This window comes from Schistocerca nitens, chromosome 7 (genome assembly GCF_023898315.1).
Source record: "Schistocerca nitens isolate TAMUIC-IGC-003100 chromosome 7, iqSchNite1.1, whole genome shotgun sequence".
NCBI classification, from domain to species: domain Eukaryota; kingdom Metazoa; phylum Arthropoda; class Insecta; order Orthoptera; family Acrididae; genus Schistocerca; species Schistocerca nitens.
This window is the reverse complement of record NC_064620.1, coordinates 387,387,092-387,402,983: the sequence shown is the minus strand read 5'-3', so window position 1 is coordinate 387,402,983 and position 15,892 is coordinate 387,387,092. Positions and strand designations below refer to the sequence as shown.

Sequence of the window (15,892 nt, the reverse complement as noted above, 5' to 3'; positions counted from 1 at the left end):
ATGAAAGGTCATTGATATACACAAGAAAAAGTAAGGGCCCCAAAATGGAACCTTGTGGGACCCCACATGTAATTAGTTCCCAGTTGGATGAGGCCTGATAGCTTGATACATGTCTCTTTCCTAATAACACCCTTTGTTTCCTGCCAGAGATATAAGATTTGAACCATTTTGCAGCATTTCCTGTTATACTATAATATTCTAGTTTACTTAAAAGGATATTGTGATTTACACAGTCAAATGCCTTTGACAGATCACAAAATATACCAGTTGCCTGCAATTTTTTGTCTAATGAATTAAGCACATTTTCACTGTAAGTGTAGATAGCCTTCTCAATATCAGAACCTTTTAGAAATCCAAACTGTGACTTTGACAGTATGTTATTTGAGATAAGATGGTTATAAAGACGACTGTACATTACTTTTTCGAAAATTTTTGAGAATGCTGGCAACAGTGAAATTGGACAGAAATTTGATGCTATTTCTTTATCTCCCTTCTTAAACAGTGGCTTAACTTCAGCATATTTCAGCCATTCAGGAAATATTCCACTAATAAACGACTGGTTACACAGATAGCTTAATATGTTACTTAGCTCAGAATCACATTCTTTAATTAACTTTGTTGATATTTCATCATACCCACTAGATGTTTTTGATTTTAAAGATTTTATGATGGACATTATTTCTGTTGGGGTAGTGAGGGTCAAATTCATATTAAGGAAGTTACTTGAAATGTCTGGTCTAAGGTAATCCATAGCAGCATCTACCGAACCTGACAACCCCATCTTGTCAGTAACAGTTATAAAATGTTTGTTAAAAAGTTCTGCAACACTATACACATCTGTCACCAATGTATCATTTACTCTTAATGCTATTTGTTCCTCTTCATGCCTGGTTCTACCGGTCTCCTCCTTCACTATATCCCATATTGTCTTTATTTTGTTATCTGATATGACCATCTTTTCCTTGTAATATATTTGCTTTGACATCCGTATTACAGTCTTTAATATTTTGCAGTATTTCTTATAATGTGCTATAGCATCAACATTGGAAATGTTTCGGAGTGACAGATACAGTTTTCTTTTTGTTTTACAAGATACCCCTATTCCTCGAGTAATCCAGGGCTTCTTTGTAGACTTTGCTCTAACCTTGGTAAGTTTTGGGGGAAAGCAGTGTTCGAATAAGGTAAGCACTCTATTAGCAAAAATGTCATATTTTTCATTCATGCCATGAACGCTGTAAACATCAGTCCAGTGAATGTCTCTGAGGAGTGTCCTAAAATAATCAATTTTTGGCTTACTGATTACCCTTTTGAGCTCAGATTTAACAGATTTTATATCCTGTTCAGTATTAACATTTAACAGAAGGAACTGCATGTCATGGTCTGAGAGGCCATTGACTATTGGTTTTGTAATATAATTTTGTTCATTGGACTTTTCTATAAAGATATTATCAATGGCTGTTTGTGAGCAAGTGGCTATCCTAGTGGGAAACTTTACTGTGGGAATTAAGTTGAATGATAGTGTTACTAACTCAAACAAGTTCTTATTGGGAGAGTCTTTAAGGAAATCTACATTGAAATCACCAGCAACCACTATTTCTTTGTTTTTGGTTGTTAAATGGGCCAGTACAGCTTCAAGGTGGTTGACAAACAGATTAAAGTTACCTGCAGGTGCTCGATATACACTTAATATTATGAAGGGTTTTTTGTGAAATTCTAATTCTGTTGCACATGCTTCCATATGCTGTTCTAGGCAAAATTTATGAATGTCTATGTTCTTAAATTTATGACAGTTCCTGATGAATGTGGCAACTCCTCCTTTCTCCATTTCTGATCTACAAAAGTGAGATGCTAACCTAAACCCTGTAACACTTAAAAGTTCTATACCAGTGGTCACATGATGTTCAGAGAGGCAGATTATGTCAGCTGGGTTTGAAGACTCTAATTCATCTATGCAGATAGTTAGTTCATTAATTTTATTTCTCAGTCCTCGAATATTTTGATGCAATAAAGATAGCTGACATTTCTCATTGACTGAGTTAAGATTGGGTGGAGTTAAAATATCTGCTGACAGTTGAAAATTCTTAACCAATGGCTGTTTATGCTGATGTAATAAGCTGGAATTATGTTTTTTGATTTCTTTCTCAAACTGAAGATTTGTCTCAGTTCTAACCTCTCTTAAAATTTGCTTTCTTTCTGTCCTCCCTACCCTAAAAAAGGGTCTTTTCTGAATCCTATAACCACTGGTATTTTACCACTCATGATAGTGCCTCCCCCCTTTAACTTTCCTGCTATTTCCCCAGCCAATTTACCCTTCCCCTTCCTGTTGAGGTGAAGGCCATGCCTAGTATAATCCCACCTACTGAGAGAATCAACAGGAACCACACCAATGTGTGACCCCGCACCCGACATGAGCAGCCGTTCCAGCTCCAAATTAACTCTCTTGACAGAAGAGTTCAAATGAGGTCGGTCATGGCGCCCAAGAACAGATACAAACTCAACACTAGTATGCTTCGATGCTGACGCAATCTTCGCCAGGTCACACTCTATACTGTACCCAGGATCTCTGTCAATACTGTTACCTGCCCCACCCACTATAACCACGGTGTCTTCCTTAGTGAAATCTTTGCAAAGTGATCCTAAATCCTCTGTCACCTGCTCCAGACCAGCACTAGGTTTAAAAAAATTGGTGACCTGGTATTCTGATCCTAGTTCATCCTGCAAAAGTTGGCCAACACCTCTTCCATGGGAACTACCTAACAACAACACTTTCTTTCTCTTTACTGATTTCCCTACATTCTTACTTTTCAATTTGCTGCTGAAAGTTTGTTGTGCCCTGTCTACACCTGCAACTGCTTGAGGCTCACCAGCTTCTAACTGAAGCAACAGGTCAAATCTATTTTCCACGTTCACCATAAAGCTGTCAGACAAAGTTCTAGGCCTGTTCCTCCTGTTGCCTGTTGCCACTTCCCACCTCTCTTTACCCTTCTCCCTCCTTAACCTGTCAAGATCTCCCCTGGCCTTGTCTAACTCAGCCTGAAGGGCGGCAATTTTCCCCTCCTGTTCTAGTATCTTCCTATCTCTACTACAAATCCTACAAAACCACTGATGAGTCTCATTTACTTCCCCTATTCCCACGCCACTACAGTCACCCACATGGAAAAAACTACAGCACCCATCGCACCAAAGCCCCGACCTAACAATTCTACGGCAAGTCAAGCACTTTTCACTCATGATAAACGTAATAGTTTATTAAGAATAAGTCAGTTAAATTACAGATAAACACGAAAATATGGTTACACAAATTTGGCCTATACGCAACTGTTTACGCAACTGTGTGTAAACAAAAACAAAAGTGCAAAGTTTCTGAAACAACAACTTAAACTTTACGCTACTTTCCGGAAATGCTAGTTAAATAATGAAGAGGTACGCTAAGTTAAATTGCTGGAGAGAGCAAGGAACAACTAAACGAAATTCTATAGATTTGCTTCAGCAGAACGTAAACAGAAAATACGACTGTACGGTCTTTTCGTGTTTTCTGCTATATTACGTAAAGAAAAATGAAACCTTTAATGGTAGACTTAAACGGCACACTAATACACTTATTTACCACGTATTCAGTACTAATCTATATGTTTTATAATCTAAAATGACTTATCTTTACGAGAACACCAAAACTCGCGCTAGTCGCCTGGCTGCAGGGCGGTACGGACATCTTGCCCGTTACGACGGACTTAGAATGTTTGGTTAAATCATATATAATGAGATTCTACCTTGGAAAAAGGAGAGAGGCGAGTGAGGTGCTGTTAATGGAAGTTAAGACCAGGAAGATGATGTGTTATGAACATTGGTGCAAGTTTCTATTTCTGAAGTTAGTATTAAATGGCAGGATCCAAATGGTCACTGTGATGTAGCTGGCGTTCAGGTCCTATGACTCATATAGAGCATGCTGAACAATTAGATACTAGGTGTCTCCCAAGTGGACAGTTCTTTTGTGTCTATTTTGTATATATATACAGTTTGGTGGAGGTTATTCCCATGTATAAAACCATCCAGTTAACTCATTGTGGTTGGTAAGGAACACGTTAGGTTTCACATGCTGCTATATCTTTGGTGTTGTTTGATTTACCATTGATGGAGCTGGAGTAAGGGTCTGTGAGTGGGTGCATGGGGCAGGTTTTACAGTGGGTCCATTTCATTATTTACTCATTAACTCTGGGTCATTAATTGTATTATTCCTTCAATTTTTCATTTCACTTCCTCTTTAAGCTATCTTTACTTCTCATTTCTCACCTTCTATCATCTCTGAACTGAAGTTGGCACATTGCTTAACAGTGTATTATGTTTGATCTACTTCTTGTGACACAGTCTTCTTCATCAATGTCTGACCTTGTTCTTGCAACCAATGGCGACCCTCTCAACAAAATTTTATAGTAAAGCATGCTGCATAAGATACTGCAAGAAATTTTTGATACTATACCAAGCATAAATTTGCGTGAACTGCCTTAGCTTTGGCAGGGCAAATTATTTCACAATAAATTGCTAAACAATGGTATACGATGTTACTTCTGCAATATCATCTTAAAATTATGGTTTCAGTATCCCAATTACTAAGCATAACACTATACATGCTAGCAACATAGAGGAAAGATTAAGATTTTCATGCAATACACTTAAAAATTCAGTTTACTGAAATGTCTATTTTAATATAACATACATCCAGAATTTAAATCTGACGTGACAGGTACTACAGAATGTCATTTAGTTTGATCCTATTGACTACAGTGCTAAAACAGTTGAAAAATGGCTCAAATGGCACTTCACCTGATGTTATGTCACACAAACTTAATGATGGACTACAGCACCAAATGCAAAATATTTTCTTACCACTCAGACATTGAGACTCCTGGTAATTTAAGGATATGAAGAATAAATTAAGGTTTTGGACTTAATTTTAAGAACTTACAAGCATCTGATGGCCCCGAACGGAATCTGCAGCATATGCTACTACCATCACACACAAAGAAATGCAGTCCAAAACTGTGACCATTTCATTTTCATCATGGTAGCAGAAGTCAATAGCTTTTAAGGGTTGCTCCTCTTTCACAAGCTCTGCAATACTTAGTGGATCTGGTGATGGAGTTTCTAAACTAAGAAGAAGGTTGAAGAGGCAGCTTGATGGAACCTGTTAGTAGAGGCAAAAGAGTAGTACTTAAAATAACATGTCAAATCAGTGATAGGCACAGAAAAAAATAGTGCATCACACAACATTTAAACTATGTTTGAAATATAACAGGGAATAAATGAAATCCATCATGTATCTCATTCTCTAATGTCTCCTTCAGGCACCTGAGTAAACTAGGCCATTGCTCATGCCAAAGTTGAATGGGCCTTAATAGTTTTCTTACTGAACTAGCATTGCAGGAGGAATCAAAGGGAGCTGGCAAAACAGAAACTTTCCAGCAAACTGTGGTGTAACTCAGTAGCTCAACTGCTAAGAATGTTGCTCATAGAAGCTTCAGTTTGCAGTTCAGCCCACATTTTATTCTTACTGAAAGATTCATGGTTGGCAATGCATCAATTCCTGTCCATTAGTCTGCGAAATGTGATATCAGTTCTAAAGTAGTGTTCCATCCAGTTTGTAGTGGATCCATAATTTGATAATGACAGAGGATCATTTCACACAAACAACAGAGTGCTATATTGTCTGAACAGTTCAATGAGAAACAATTACACTAACTAAGGATATCAGGAAAAGATGTTTCTAAGACAAATTGATTTCTAAGTCCAAAGCAGGAAGAATTGAGCTTCTTGGTTAACTTATCCATGTGCTAGCGCCAACTCAGTTTTTATCCATCTGGACATTTAGGAGTTTTAATACATTCAATTCAACAATAAAAGGGAAGGACAGATTGCTAGTCACTATAAAGATGACATGTTGAGTTGCAGACAGGCACAATGAAAAGACTGTTATGACACAGCTTTTGGCCAGAGCCTTCTTCAGAAAAGAAAACACACATACATTCATTCACACAAGCAAGAATACCTTCCGCACACATGACTGCCATCTCTGGCAGATCGAACCAGAGCTCGGCACTCTGATACAAGCTGCATTGTAACATGGAAGATGTCATTGCCATTGAGGAAAGCATCAAGCATGAGGGGTTTCACGTGATCCACAATAATGCTCAAGTAGCCCACAGCTGTTGATGTGCATTTGATTACTACCATAGGGCCCATGAAAGACCAGGTGAATCAGTAAACAGTGTAAGACCGCCCCATCTGCCTGCATCTTTGGCACAGCATGTGTTTCGAGCAGCTGTTCACATGCATGACAGACAGAGACAGTGGTCATGTGTGTTTGTGAGTTGTGCATGTGTGTGTCTTTTCTACTTTAGAAGAAGGTCTTTTGGCTGAAAGCTCAAATGTATTGTGGCCTATTTCTTGTGCTTGCCTGTGACTCAACATCTCCTCTATATGGTGAGTAGCATTCATCCTTTTCATAATATTGTCTTTATATTTGAAAAAAGCATAAGAAATACTTATTCAGATATACATAAGATTTCGATGTAGTGAAAAGAGTGGTATCTTGCTTTAATCTGGAATTAGTAAATTCATACAAATACTTGGTGGAAAAATTTGTGGGAATATAAAATTGAATGATCACATAGGTTCACTCATAGGTAAAGTAGGTGGCAGACTTTAGCTCACTTGTAGGATATTGGAAAAATGTGATCAGTCTACAATGGAGATTGTAAACACAACTCTCATATGACCAATTCTAGAATATTTGTCTTGTGTGTGGGACTAACAGGTGATAATGGACACACATTATGATCATGATAATGTGTTTTAGATGCAAAACAACAATGAAGGATGACAAAATTGTCAGAATGGTTGACCATAAGGGAGCATCACGGAAATTCTGAATCTGAAGCAGCAGATACTTGAAGATAGATGTCAACCATCCATTGAAGGCTAGTTATGAAGTATCTAGATGAACCAGTATTAAATGAGAAATGTAGGAATATGCTACAGTCTTCTACATGTTGCCACCATAGTGAAGGCAAAGACAAGAGTGGACTAATTACAGCACACAAATAGGCACTGAAGCACTAATTCTTCCCATGACTCATATGTGAATGGAACGGGAAGAAAACTTAATGGGTAGTGCAATGGGAAGTGCCATCTGACATGCACTTCAGAGTGGTTTTCAGAGTATGGATGTAGATGTCGATTACGTCTACTTGATTTTTCATTGACAACTCTGCAATCACCTAACTAGGAATCCTGTTGTTCCTATCTTTCTGATGGTCAAGATGAACTCAAACACCAGGGTGTTCAAAAACATTTTCTGAGGAATAAGGTATAAGGTACTGCAGTCTCCAGTGGCTCATTACAGACTAATAATGTAATTATGATTAATAAATTTTGTTACCCCAGTTTCCATAAAAACTACCTCCCAATTATGGAGAAACCTGTAATAAGCAATCATAAAAACAGAGAAGGCACTTACATACTGAAATGTGGTCTTTGTCATTGTTTATGCAAGAATAACTCAGCATACAGCAGTTGTGTCACTCTTTCATTGTATTCATTGAACCCATACAGAACTCCATATTGGCCAAACCTTCAATGGTAAACCTGTCCATACTGCTGTGAATTGTTAATGTACAGTTAATAATGCCAGGGAAATAAACATAATGCAGAATCCAGCAGAACTTGAAGGTGAAGAGTTGTCAAGAGGCAAATACCACACTGCTTATTCAATAAATGAATACTTCGATAGCATATAATATTAATATATGTTTCAATTCACAATTTATAAATTATAGGTTATGTAACTGAAGAAGAGAAATTTGTTAACATCAAGTATAGATTTAAGTGTCAGGAAGTCTTTTTCCGAAAGTATTTGTATGGAAGTGAAAGACGGATGATAAACAGTTTCAACAAGAATATAATAGAAGCTTTCGAAATGTGGTGCTACTGAAGAATGCTGAAGATTAGACAGGTAGATCAGGTAACTAATGAGGCGGTACTGAATGGAATAGGAGAGAAAAGAAATTTGTGGCACAATTTGACTAGAAGAAGGGATCGGTTGATTGGACACATTCCGAGGCATCAAGTTGTTGTTGTTGTGGTCTTCAGTCCTGAGACTGGTTTGATGCAGCTCTCCATGCTACCCTATCCTGTGCAAGCTTCTTCATCTCCCAGTACCTACTGCAACCAACATCCTTCTGAATCTGCTTAGTGTATTCATCTCTTGGTCTCCCTCTACGATTTTTACCCTCCACGCTGCCCTCCAATGCTAAATTTGTGATCCCTTGATGCCTCAAAACATGTCCTACCAACAGATCCCTTCTTCTAGTCAAGTTGTGCCACAAACTTCTCTTCTCCCCAATCCTATTCAATACCGCCTCATTAGTTACGTGATCTACCCATCTTATCTTCAGCATTCTTCTGTAGCACCACATTTCGAAAGCTTCTATTCTCTTCTTGTCCAAACTATTTATCGTCCATGTTTCACTTCCATACATGGCTACACTCCATACAAATACTTTCAGAAATGACTTCCTGACACTTAAATCTATACTTGATGTTAACAAATTTCTCTTCTTCAGAAACGATTTCCTTGCCATTGCCAGTCTACATTTTATATCCTCTCTACTTCGACCATCATCAGTTATTTTACTCCCTAAATAGCAAAACTCCTTTACTACTTTAAGTGTCTCATTTCCTAGTTTAATCCCCTCAGCATCACCCGATTTAATTTGACTACATTCCATTATCCTCGTTTTGCTTTTGTTGATGTTCATCTTATATCCCCCTTTCAAGACACTGTCCATTCCGTTCAACTGCTCTTCCAAGTCCTTTGCTGTCTCTGACAGAATTACAATGTCATCGGCGAACCTCATTGTTTTTACTTCTTCTCCATGAATTTTAATACCTACTCCAAATTTTTCTTTTGTTTCCTTTACTGCTTGCTCAATATACAGATTGAATAACATCGGGGAGAGGCTACAACCCTGTCTCACTCCTTTCCCAACCACTGCTTCCCTTTCATGCCCCTCGACTCTTATAACTGCCATCTGGTTTCTGTACAAATTGTAAATAGCCTTTTGCTCCCTGTATTTTACCCCTGCCACCTTCAGAATTTGAAAGAGAGTATTCCAGTTAACGTTGTCAAAAGCTTTCTCTAAGTCTACAAATGCTAGAAACGTAGGTTTGCCTTTTCTTAATCTTTCTTCTAAGATAAGTCGTAAGGTTAGTATTGCCTCACGTGTTCCAACATTTCTACGGAATCCAAACTGATCTTCCCCGAGGTCCGCTTCTACCAGTTGTTCCATTCGTCTGTAAAGAATTCGCATTAGTATTTTGCAGCTGTGACTTATTAAACTGATAGTTCGGTAATTTTCACATCTGTCAACACCTGCTTTCTTTGGTATTGGAATTATTATATTCTTCTTGAAGTCTGTGGGTATTTCGCCTGTCTCATACATCTTGCTCACCAGATGGTAGAGTTTTGTCATGACTGGCTCTCCCAAGGCCATCAGTAGTTCTAATGGAATGTTGTCTACTCCCGGGGCCTTGTTTTGACTCAGGTCTTTCAGTGCTCTGTCAAACTCTTCACGCAGTATCTTATCTCCCATTTCATCTTCATCTACATCCTCTTCCATTTCCATAATATTGTCCTCAAGTACATCGCCCTTGTATAAACCCTCTATATACTCCTTCCACCTTTCTGCCTTCCCTTCTTTGCTTAGAACTGGGTTGCCATCTCCGCTCTTGATATTCATACAAGTGGTTCTCTTCTCTCCAAAGGTCTCTTTAATTTTCCTGTAGGCAGTATCTATCTTACCCCTAGTGAGACAAGCCTCTACATCCTTACATTTGTCCTCTAGCCATGCCTGCTTAGCCATTTTGCACTTTCTGCATTTTTATATTTTCTCCTTTCATCAATTAAATTCAATATTTCTTCTGTTAACCAAGGATTTCTATTAGCCCTCGTCTTTTTACCTACTTGATCCTCTGCTGCCTTCACTACTTCATCCCTCAGAGCTACCCATTGTTCTTCTACTGTATTTCTTTCCCCCATTCCTGTCAATTGTTCCCTTATGCTCTCCCTGAAACTCTCTACAACCTCTGGTTCTTTCAGTTTATCCAGGTCCCATCTCCTTAAATTCCCACCTTTTTGCAGTTTCTTCAGTTTCAATCTGCAGTTCATAACCAATAGATTGTAGTCAGAATCCACATCTGCCCCTGGAAATGTCTTACAATTTAAAACCTGGTTCCTAAATCTGTGTCTTACCATTATATAATCTATCTGATACCTATTAGTATCTCCAGGATTCTTCCAGGTATACAACCTTCTTTTATGATTCTTGAACCAAGTGTTAGCTATGATTAAGTTATGCTCTGTGCAAAATTCTACTAGGCGGCTTCCTCTTTCATTTCTTCCCCCCAATCCATATTCACCTACTATGTTTCCTTCTCTCCCTTTTCCTACTGACGAATTCCAGTCACCCATGACTATTAAATTTTCATCTCCCTTCACTACCTGAATAATTTCTTTTATCTCGTCATACATTTCATCAATTTCTTCATCATCTGCAGAGCTAGTTGGCATATAAACTTGTACTACTGTAGTAGGCATGGGCTTTGTGTCTATCTTGGCCACAATAATGCGTTCACTATGCTGTTTGTAGTAGCTAACCCGCACTCCTATTTGTTTATTCATTATTAAATCTACTCCTGCATTACCCCTATTTGATTTTGTATTTATAACCCTGTAATCACCTGACCAAAAGTCTTGTTCCTCCTGCCACCGAACTTCACTAATTCCCACTATATCTAACTTTAACCTATCCATTTCCCTTTTTAAATTTTCTAACCTTCCTGCCCGATTAAGGGATCTGACATTCCACGCTCCGATCTGTAGAATGCCAGTTTTCTTTCTCCTGATAACGACGTCCTCTTGAGTAGTCCCCGCCCGGAGATCCGAATGGGGGACTATTTTACCTCCGGAATATTTTACCCAAGAGGACGCCATCATCATTTAATCATACAGTAAAGCTGCATGTCCTCGGGAAAAATTACGGCTGTAGTTTCCCCTTGCTTTCAGCCGTTCGCAGTACCAGCACAGCAAGGCCGTTTTGGTTAATGTTACAAGGCCAGATCAGTCAATCATCCAGACTGTTGCCCCTGCAACTACTGAAAAGGCTGCTGCCCCTCTTCAGGAACAACATGTTTGTCTGGCCTCTCAACAGATACCCCTCCGTTGTGGTTGCACCTACGGTACGGCCATCTGTATCGTTGAGGCACGCAAGCCTTCCCACCAACGGCAAGGTCCATGGTTCATGGGGGAAGGCATCAAGGGATCACCAATTTAGTATTAGAGGGAAGTGTGGGAGGTAAAAATCGTAGAGGGAGACAAAGAGATGTATATACTAAACAGATTCAGAAGGATATAGGTTGCAGCAGTTAATCAGAGATGAAGAGGTTTGTGCAGGGTAGATTAGTATGGAGAGCTGCAGCCAATCAGTCTTCAGACTGAAGACCACAACGACAACATATAATTGTATATATGAATTTCTTTAAACTTATGAAATAGAAGAACTAAATGTAAATAAAAATCATATAAACTTATGTTTAACATTTCTGATGTCCAGTATGGTATACTCGTATGATCCAACGTACAAATGATAAATCCACTGAAGCACCAAAGAAACTGGTATAGGCATACATATTCAAATACAGAGATATGTACACAGGCAGAATATAGCACTGTGGTTGGCATCACCTATATAAGACAAGAAGTGTATAGTACAGTTGTTAGATCAGTTACTGCTGCTACAATGGCAGGTTAAAAGATTTAAGTAACTTTGAACGTGATGTTATAGTCGGCACACAAGCGATGGGACACAGCTTTTTCAAGGTAGTGAGAAGTGGGTATTTTCCCATACAACCATTTCACAAGTGTATCATGAATATCAGGAATCTGATAAAACAGAAATCCCCAACATTGCAGTGACCGGAAAAAGATCCTGCAAGGACTTCTTTTATTTCTTATTAATTACTCTTAACTACTTAAAATTTAATGTTTCTTCAAGCTTTTATTGCATCAGAGTTTCATACATTAAGTATAAATTAAGAACCAAAAGTGAATAATATAGGTAGAAATTAAACGTGCACATAACTCAAAAATGGAGTCACATCACTAGTCCCATCAACACTTCAGTCTAGAGTGTGTAATGTAGGTTGCACATCTGGATGTCTATGAAGCCATAACAGTAACTAAAAGTAAAAAGAAACGATAATAAAACCTTCAGGCCTATTGCCTATGCCTTTATGAAATCACAGTGACCTTCTGAACATAAGTGTAACTGTACAAGATTTGCCTATGGTAATTTCTTCATTTCAGTGGATGACAAATTCAAAGTGATGGCGATGAAGCCGAAGTGTTTGTAGAGGGCCAGCCAAAGAAATGTCAGAAAGGAAAAATAAATGAGTGGCAACTTGCTGAAAGAAAGAGAAAGAAAAAATTGTTGCTGGAAAAGAATTTAGTAATCCTGATTGCTGATGTAGAAAGAAATGTTTTAATCGGATATCAGAGCAATCATGAGAAAGTATTTTTGAGTGTTTTTGGAAAATTGGAAACTATTCTGCTCAAAACGCATTGATATCTGACCTGGTAAAACAAGATGCACCAGAACATTGACATCCAACAACTAATGCCAAAGAGGGGAAGAAAATACTACTAATATATTTTATTCATCACCACTACTGTGAGAAGCACCACCCACCTAACTCAAATGAAAGCATTGATAATGAGAAGGAAGTAATGTTACTTGAATGTATTTAACTTATCAATACAGTATTTGTTACTGTCCTGAATATTTTTGTTATCAATAAGACTTTCCTCCTGGTTACAACACAAGTAGTGTAAATACACTTAGGCACTTCTACACAGACAAAAACATAAGAAATTTAAACCAAAATGTAAATTTAAATTAATTTATTAAAGACATTGAAGCTAAAACACACAAAAAACAACACAGCTGATATCTGTATAACAATTTCAATGGAATATTAAAATCTCAAAATGAGGATATTTGAGTTAGATCAACTGTGCTTCAAGGGGATCATATATAAATGGAATTTAAATGAATCACATTCATATTGAAATTTCTTAACAACAAACTTTTAGTGATTTGTTGCTGTTAATATCATTGCATGTCTGAGATAGAAACAAATAAATTAAAACAGAATGTTTAAGGTGGAGCAGCATGATTCTCCAGCAGCTGCTGAAATAAGCTCATAAATATACCTTTTTTTATTGGTTCCTGCTTCAACAGTTTGTGAGGAAAATGATCCTCTTCTATATCAAATGTGTTTAATATTAACTTTTACTTCTAATAAATAATGAATCAACATAAATTGCTTAATTTAATACACTAGTATATTATTGTAACATATTCTGTGACAACTGATTTCTCAAAAATAAAGTTTTCTTTAAGTAAAGACCTGCAATGAGGTTCAAAAAGCCATGTTTACATTTCTCTTCTTTCTCTTTCAATTCTGAGATAAATATTCCCCTGCTATACCATTGTATGGTTTGTCTGCTGATCCATCAGATTTCACCTTTTGAGATGTTTCCTTTTTTCTCTGTGGAGTATAAGTGTGTGTTGTGTGAGTGCGTATCACGGAACTATGGGATAATTAAGAAACCATGACTATAAACTGCTGCCATTCCACCCTTGTTGAACTGCAGAGCCATCAACAAGTATAGCGTATGGCTTCAACAATGTGTGATAAAGTCAAAAAATAACTATTTTTTGAAATAACCAATTGTATAATAAATGATTCTTATATATTCAATAATTTATTTTCTCCATGTTTTGTTCATTTTTTGATGTCTTACAATGTAGAAGGTACTTCTGTCACACCTTGTTCTGTATTTTATTGCAGTACTGCTATGAAAGTTTTATTCACACTCTTAACTGAAGTTAATTTTGGGTCAGAGGAGGATCAAATATGTTGATAACATGTTCAGTGGCGTAAAGTGTCTTATAGACAGAAAATTTAACTTGCTAATAAACCTTGGTCAACAGCACATAAACATAGCTGTTTTATTTTTATTTTTATTTATCTACATTTCCAGTTCCGTAGGACCACATTGGGGAGCAAGTTTCCAAGGTCATGCAAAGTGCTTGTACATTAAATTACAACATAAAAGTAACAACACATAAAATAAAATGTTTATGAACCCAAAAAAGTAAAGCCATAAGTTTAAGTAAATGCAGTCAACAATATAACATAAGAATCAGCTTAATTTTTCAAGGAACTCCTCAACAGAATAGATTCGATTTGAAAGTGTGTGGATAACTGCGAAAATTTTCCAATTCTTGTGGTAGCTTATTGAAAATGGATGCAGCAGTATACTACACTCCTTTCTGCACAGGCATTAAGGAACTGTGATCCAAATGAAGATTGGATTTCTATCGAGTATTAACTGAGTGAAAACTGCTAATTCTTGGAAATAAGTTGATATTGTTAATGAGAAATGACAATAAAGAATATATATACTGAGACCCCCCCCCCATGAACCATGGACCTTGCCGTTGGTGGGGAGGCTTGCGTGCCTCAGCGATACAGATGGCCGTACCATAGGTGCAACCACAACGGAGGGATATCTGTTGAGAGGCCAGACAAACATGTGGTTCCTGAAGAGCGGCAGCAGCCTTTTCAGTAGTTGCAGGGGCAACAGTCAGGATGATTGACTGATCTGGCCTTGTAACATTAACCAAAACGGCCTTGCTGTGCTGGTACTGCGAACGGCTGAAAGCAAGGGGAAAGTACAGCCGTAATTTTTCCCGAGGACATGCAGCTTTACTGTATAATTAAATGATGATGGTGTCCTCTTGGGTAAAATATTCCGGAGGTAAAATAGTCCCTCATTCGGATCTCCGGGTGGGGACTACTCAAGAGGACGTCGTTATCAGGAGAAAGAAAACTGGCATTCTACGGATCGGAGCGTGGAATGTCAGATCCCTTAATCGGGCAGGTAGGTTAGAAAATTTAAAAAGGGAAATGGATAGGTTAAAGTTAGATATAGTGGGAATTAGTGAAGTTCGGTGGCAGGAGGAACAAGACTTTTGGTCAGGTAATTACAGGGTTATAAATACAAAATCAAATAGGGGTAATGCAGGAGTAGGTTTAATAATGAATAAACAAATAGGAGTGCGTGTTAGCTACTACAAACAGCATAGTGAACGCATTATTGTGGCCAAGATAGACACAAAACCCATGCCTACTACAGTAGTACAAGTTTATATGCCAACTAGCTCTGCAGATAATGAAGAAATTGATGAAATGTATGACGAGATAAAAGAAATTATTCAGGTAGTGAAGGGAGACGAAAATTTAATAGTTTGGGTGACTGGAATTCGTCAGTAGGAAAAGGGTGAGAAGGGAACGTAGTAGGTGAATATGGATTGGGGGGAAGAAATGAAAGCGGAAGCTGCCTTGTAGAATTTTGCACAGAGCATAAATTAATCATAGCTAACACTTGGTTCAAGAATCATAAAAGAAGGTTGTATACCTGGAAGAATCCTGGAGATACTAAAAGGTATCAGATAGATTATATAATGGTAAGACAGAGATTTAGGAACCAGGTTTTAAATTGTAAGACATTTCCAGGAGCAGATGTGGATTCTGACCACAATCTATTGGTTATGAACTTCAGATTGAAATTGAAGAAACTACAAAAAGGTGGGAATTTAAGGAGATGGGGCCTGGATAAACTGAAAGAACCAGAGGTTGTAGAGAGTTTCAGGGAGAGCATAAGGGAACAATTGACAGGAATGGGGGAAAGAAATACAGTTGAAGAACAATG

At 37.8% G+C, this 15,892-nt stretch overlaps 1 protein-coding gene across 1 annotated transcript in view; it reads right to left on the bottom strand.

Annotated features, from left to right (window-relative positions):
- LOC126194994 (protein unc-80 homolog) overlaps nt 1-15,892 on the bottom strand; it is a 1,036,886-nt gene that overhangs the window by 228,897 nt on the left and 792,097 nt on the right. The window contains exon 48 of the mRNA XM_049933411.1: nt 4,964-5,182. Within this exon, the coding sequence (XP_049789368.1) occupies nt 4,964-5,182 (219 nt within the window). The remainder of the gene's footprint in view (nt 1-4,963; nt 5,183-15,892) is intronic.